Here is a 6,187-nt window from a genome sequence, read left to right as displayed (position 1 = left end):
CTTTCCACATCAACATATCACATGGGTTATGTCTACATGGCTTATACCAATGGCACATGACATGGAAAGGGGGTTCACACAAGAGATGCAACAAAGCTCACATCTCAGTAACTCCTCTCTCTCTCTCTCTCTCCTCAGAATCACCTAAATCATTCAACTACAAAGCTATATAAAACTCCAAAGTCTAGAATGAGGTAACTCCAAAATGGAGGGCCCTCACATATCGTGGCTAATGTTCCAGAGAAGAAACCAACTCAACTCACCTCAATGGTCCCAACATAAGTACATGTTTGTTTGCACACACATTCATGCCTCTTGCATGACCAAGAATAATGCTATGGAGTACCACTTTTCTTGAAACCAAGCAAAAACCACAACATGTAATGCCTACTCAATACAGGAATGGTCCCAGGAGTTCTCACTCTTTAATAGTAAGATCTATACAAGGGAAAATGACATCTTTAAAGTATGCAAACACTATATACACCAAAATACAAGAAATATGCACAAAAGCATGGGCCACTTCAACAACATGAGCCCAGGAAAGAACCTTTCCACTGCCAACCAGCTCCTCTTTTCAAGGCTCACAGCTTCGAGTAGAAAAGAGGAGGGAGCACCTCTAACTGCATCCACATAGCATGAAGGGACATGTGCACACAATCCCGGATATACCATGGCCACAAACCGCATCACCACCGCTAAACCTGTCTCAACATAGCCATGTTCTCTTCCCTTGATTCTCGCTAGGAGACTTACCCATAGCTCCCTCACGGCACTCAAATGAGGCATTGGTTGCAGCATCACCAAGATGAAATCCTTGTAAGGTTCTTCCACAAGGGCCTATATGTCAAGATCATCATGTATGAAAAATAAAGGACTCACTTTTACAAACATACCCATGTGCGTGCACACATCTCATGGATGACTATACACCCTCAAATGCGTGTGTGTGATGTGTACGCACACACTCAAATGCAGGTGTGCAATGTGTATGCACACACATCATGGATGAATATGCACACCCTCATATGCGTATGCGCACACATGCAGGCGCATAAATGCATAGAAGCTTAATAACCAAAGAACCCATGCACACACAAATCATGATCCAGCTGCTACATTTGGCTCCTAAAGTGCGCGCACACACACAGCGTGCAATGACACTTGTACTGCAAAAAATTACCAATGATTTTGAGCAACTCTCGTAGTAATGGCATGGTGAGATATGTTTGAACTGGAACATCCGATCATCAAATGGGAGACGAGGGACGATGTCAGTTCTGTAAACGACTCGAAAGTACTTCTTAGGGCTTGTTCCACAGAGCTTCTTCTGCACAAAGCTAGCAAACTTGGCATCCCCCACACGAGGTTGCCCATAAGTGAAGACGCCTCCAAGGCTCAAGCATGTCTCATTGTCTTCAATCAAGAGCAATGCACTAAAGAGAGTGGCTAAAGCTCCGCCTAAGCTATGTCCGGTTATGTAAAGCTTGGCACCAAGATTTTGTCGAAGTAAAGTTCTCACTCTGGAGCAGATTGCGTCATAGGCAAGCACCTTGCCATCATCACTAAGAGATTTTTCGGGAAGACCTGAGGACGGGGTGCTGGTCGGGGTTAGCTTATTTGCTTTCATGGTTGTATTAATCTTGGCTTGCTTTAACGTCTCTCTCCTTAATCGAGTGCCAAGTCCAAGAGCCTCGAGAAATCCCACGTGCACTCGGCCCATCTCAGGCAGCACGTAGTAGGAAAAATCGAAGTCTGTGCACCAGTCATACATGTTAAATAACTGAGTGCCACGAAACGCCACAACCACAATGTTGGCATCCTGCCGTTTGTCCGTGAAGATGAAGGCCTGAGTAGCATTGTACTCCAAGTAATCTGCAAAAACATTGACAAGAAATCAATAAAATGACCATGTGGTTACCATTTTCCTTTCTCTCACTATTGATAAGATTTTCCTTTAACTCAGCAACTAGCACACTCTCCGCACCGCTTATCAAAGCCATTTTAGTCTTACAGACTGAAAAACCAGGAGTATTACCTACCATTCCAGCAATCAAAATACTGCACAAAATTCATCTGCAAATAGGACAAGACAAAGAAATGTCAAGGACTAAAGCGATTCTCATTGCACTTAGGGAAAGACAACCACCCTACCTTCCAAGTCTCCTCCACTGCTTTCTTTATCACTCTCTCATTCTCATAAGCAATCTTTGAAGCCATCACACATACATCCGCCATGTTCTTTATACCATCATCACTATCCAACATCGACACATCACTAAGAATACTCTCTTGGACATGCAACTCCTGCCGTGGATCCAGCAGCATTGTCACAGAGTAGAAACAATCATCTTCACTACGAGGAATTCTTAGTGAACCTAGCACACAAAACCAGTTAGTTTTGTTTTTATGCTCCAAATTTCTCACTGCATACAAAGGACATGCATAACATACATGACTGGCAGAAAAAGTGCATTCGAATACTGAAAGGAATTGAAGCTTGAGTGCACTGTTATTGATCCTAAAGACCCACCATCACAGCACATCAACAGAAAATGAATGAAGTTAACAAAAATGTTGAAAAATACTAGTGATCCAAAAATTCAATAAGAGCTTGTGCATGATGCAATCACACATGTAATGGCCTACCCATTTGCACATACTAACCCTGAATTTATGGCATACATGTACAATAAAAAATTAGGCATACCTCTGTTGAATAAACATGTGTGAAGGGTGTTCTTGAGGCCATGATTCACATACATTAGATTGAGGTAGTACTCAAATGCATTGCCAAAAATTTCAAATGGTCTGGCAAAGGAGAGCAGAGACTTCAAGAGAAGAATGGAACAAATTGTTGGCAATCTCAATCGAAAGTGGCGACTTCTTTGGTGTTCGGATGTCTCCAAACTTGGACTATTCAAAGAGAAATTGTGTTTGGATGCCGAAATACCATGTGGAGAAAGAGGTGGTAATCCACCATTACACCAGGAGCTTAACACTGAGCCTAGATATCGTAGAGGATTTGATTCCTTGATAAGAGCAAGCACAAACTCCTCTGCTTCAAACTCCATTTCCCTGTGCAATAACAAGAAGAAACCTTAAATGCTGTCGTAGACTATGAGCTGGACTTAACACTTTATTGCAAAAAATTCAGTACTGGCAAGTACAGAAGTAAACCTCAATGTAAGACAATCCTAATACTGACCCACATGAGATGAAAGCCCTTACTTCAATGTGTGAATATACCCAACCCTCTGACTCTACCCAACCACAATCTTAATACTGATCACATGAGATGACAGCTTCTCTATTTGATAGCCAACTCTCTCTCTCTCTCTCTCTCTCTCTCTCTCTCTCTCTCTCTCTCTCTCTCTCTCTCTCTCTCTCTCTCTCTCTCTCTGTGTGTGTGTGTGTGTGTGTGTGACCTGAGAGTGCTTGGATGTAATGGGTGCAGCTCGCCGCGATTGTCATGGTTTCTCCGTTCTCTGAGGCTGTGAGTATCAGAAGACGAGGAGGAGGCACTGCTGAAAGGTTCCTGCCGCGAGCTTTGGTCCATCGTCTCCTTCGTGTAGGACGCGCAACTGCAGGAAATGGACGTGGAAGAAAAAACTCTCTCTCCCCCCCCCCCCCCCCCCCCCGCCCCCCCCCCCACCTCTCTCATCTCTCTCTCTCTCTCAATGAAAATTTCAACCAGGAATTATTTAATTTGGCACGTGTTCCTACTTCTCTGCATTCTCCAACTTTCTCGCAGGCTCATCCTGTAAAGCGACCGAGGGTGATCACTGATAGGCTTGAATTTGAAAAGCCACGTCTTCATTGTTCAACATCATTTACTTCCCATGGTACCCTAGGACAAACTCCCCTAGGGTCTTAATGGTGGGATCTATGACTAAGAATTGGGGCTCGCATGTCAAAACGCAACAGCGACGAGTGGTGGGATCTATGACGAAGAATTGGGGCTCGCGTGTCAAAATGCAATAGCAACGAGCGTCGTGCAATGTATCGAGTCTAGTTGTTAGTCTGCAAGGGAAAAGCAAATGCATCATCCATGTTCGTTAGCATCAGCCACATATTCACATGGTTAGAGCACCCGTCTCTAATGCAATTTAGCGAATTCGTAACCGCTTTTATCAGGGCTTCCAAATCATGCGAGATTCTCGTGGGCACCTAGTGGCCGTGACTCTTATCGCCACAAGGTCATAAAGACCCCATGGGATTTAGTGACCAAGCAAGGCCTCAACACTATCTAACACGAGGTCTTAATGATCCCCAAGCGGTGGGATCGATAGTCGAGCTTGAAGCACGCGAATCTTGAGGAAAGGGAAGGGTCTAAAAAGTGTCAACGCGTGGACAAAGCCTGAGATTTGAACCCACCACTTGCAGTTGAAAGGTTTGTTGAAACCACTATGAGTGCCTTGATGATAAAGTGAGTTTTATGTTTACCCCCCCTCCCCCCATGTCCTTGTTAACTTTTCAACATTTGACATTTACGCGCTCCTTTGGTTTCGTGTCGCACTTCTCGATCGTTGATCCCACCGCCTTAGCTTCATTCAAGACCGTTTGATAGTGATGAGGCAAAGCAAGATAACTTTGGTACTACTCAAGTCCAATGAGAGACAATCCTCGAAATATTTGTACCATGCCAGTATCTTTATTGTCTTGCAATAGGAGACCTTGAATAGACTTGAAGGAACATATTGGTATACTAGTACGGCCTCTTTATCTCGTGCAGAGGGGCTTCTCTCTTTCTCTTTCTCTCTCCCTCTTTATCACGTGCAGAGGGGCTTCTCTTAGTTTTGGAGTTTAGCCTTCATGTCATAGATTTCGACACGTGTAAAGGGCTACCCCTTCCGCCATATTGTGTTAGTTTAGATTACAATCTACACGCCTTTCAAACAAGCTAATTAAAAATTTAAATGGCAATTCATTTACATTTTTTATAAATCATTGTTTGAAACTTCTAGATTTGATATTTAAACAAAATATTAAAAGTGTAACCTATGTCAACGAGTGCTAGCAGAGTTGGAACAGTCATAGCCTATACGCTTAAAGGTGGTGAGTTCAACACCTCTTGGCTGTTTGAAGACATGTTCAACCCTTAAGGGCGTTTCCCATGTGGTTTGCCCAACCTTATTCGACCAAGATGACTTCACTTTAAGGGTTGGGTTGTCTCCACCATACGAGAGTTAGGTGCGTTAATTGTAGTTTCAAAGTTGTAGGTACCTCTCAAAAAAAAAAGTGCAACATGTGCAAAAGCATGAAATGATCTTCGCTCTCTCTTTCTCATTCGCCCTCCCCATATCTACACAAAGTTTTATCAATCAAATAAAGTATGCAATGAATGGTGTACTAGTATGTGACCCGTATGTTGCGGCGGCCAAGAAAATAATGGCTATTCGATCTCTCTCTCTCTCTCTCTCTCTCTCTCTCTCTCTCTCTCTCTCTCTCTCTCTCACACACACACACACACACACAAAATCATATATAGTTAAGTGTGTGTGCGTATCTATGTGCCCATGTCTGAGGAGAATGAAATTGTAGTCTTTGAAATCACTCTAGGAAGATAACAATGTCTCTCTCTCTCTCTCTCTCTCTCTCTCTCTCTCTCTCTCTCTCTCTCTCTCTCTCTCACACACACACACACACACACACACAGAGTCATATATAGGTAGTTGTGTGTGTGTATCTGCATGCCCACATGTGTGGAGAATGAAACCGTAGTCCTTGGAATCACTGTAAGAAGACAACAACAAGCTCTCTCTCTCTCTCTCTCTCTCTCTCTCTCTCTCTCTCTCTCTCTCTCACACACACACACACACACACACACACACACACACATGCCTTGGGATAGATGTAAAACATCTACAGCTTCTCCAAATATGTGAAGCTAAAGTAGTTGGTGGCAATGGCTCCTAGAAGCCAAAACAACATTGCTAGCCATAGAAGAAGCCTAAATGCATCCAATGCTAAGATGCTTTGCATCCTTGCATCCCCAATTAAGGCCTTTTTGTATTCACCATTGCAAGAAAAGGACCCATTTTAACTTTCTGCTTCAATTACTACATCACCATCATAACCTGCAGATAGATATCTCTCAATACGCCAGCCCCCACATTGCTCTAATGTATAGGAAAGTGCCATCGCTCCTGATGGGGGGGGGGGGGGGGGGGGGGGGTGAGAGAGA

The 6,187-nt window shown here is 43.6% G+C and overlaps 1 protein-coding gene across 1 annotated transcript; it reads right to left on the bottom strand.

The window, feature by feature from the left end:
• Positions 1–326: 326 nt before the first annotated feature.
• On the bottom strand, positions 327–3,625 carry LOC147438668 (triacylglycerol lipase OBL1-like). Its single transcript, XM_086484683.1, has 6 exons — positions 3,429–3,625; positions 2,711–3,078; positions 2,155–2,378; positions 2,043–2,076; positions 1,184–1,875; positions 327–840 (listed from the first exon to the last, which is right to left on the bottom strand). Exons 1-6 carry the CDS (start codon positions 3,557–3,559, stop codon positions 478–480), a joined length of 1,812 nt encoding a protein of 603 aa, XP_086340809.1. The 5' UTR covers positions 3,560–3,625; the 3' UTR covers positions 327–477.
• Between the last annotated feature and the right edge of the window lie 2,562 nt (positions 3,626–6,187).

Source organism: Adiantum capillus-veneris, chromosome 16, assembly GCF_014529385.1.
Source record: "Adiantum capillus-veneris isolate H3 chromosome 16, ASM1452938v2, whole genome shotgun sequence".
NCBI classification, from domain to species: Eukaryota; Viridiplantae; Streptophyta; class Polypodiopsida; order Polypodiales; family Pteridaceae; genus Adiantum; species Adiantum capillus-veneris.
This window is presented reverse-complemented; position numbering and strand designations above follow the sequence as displayed.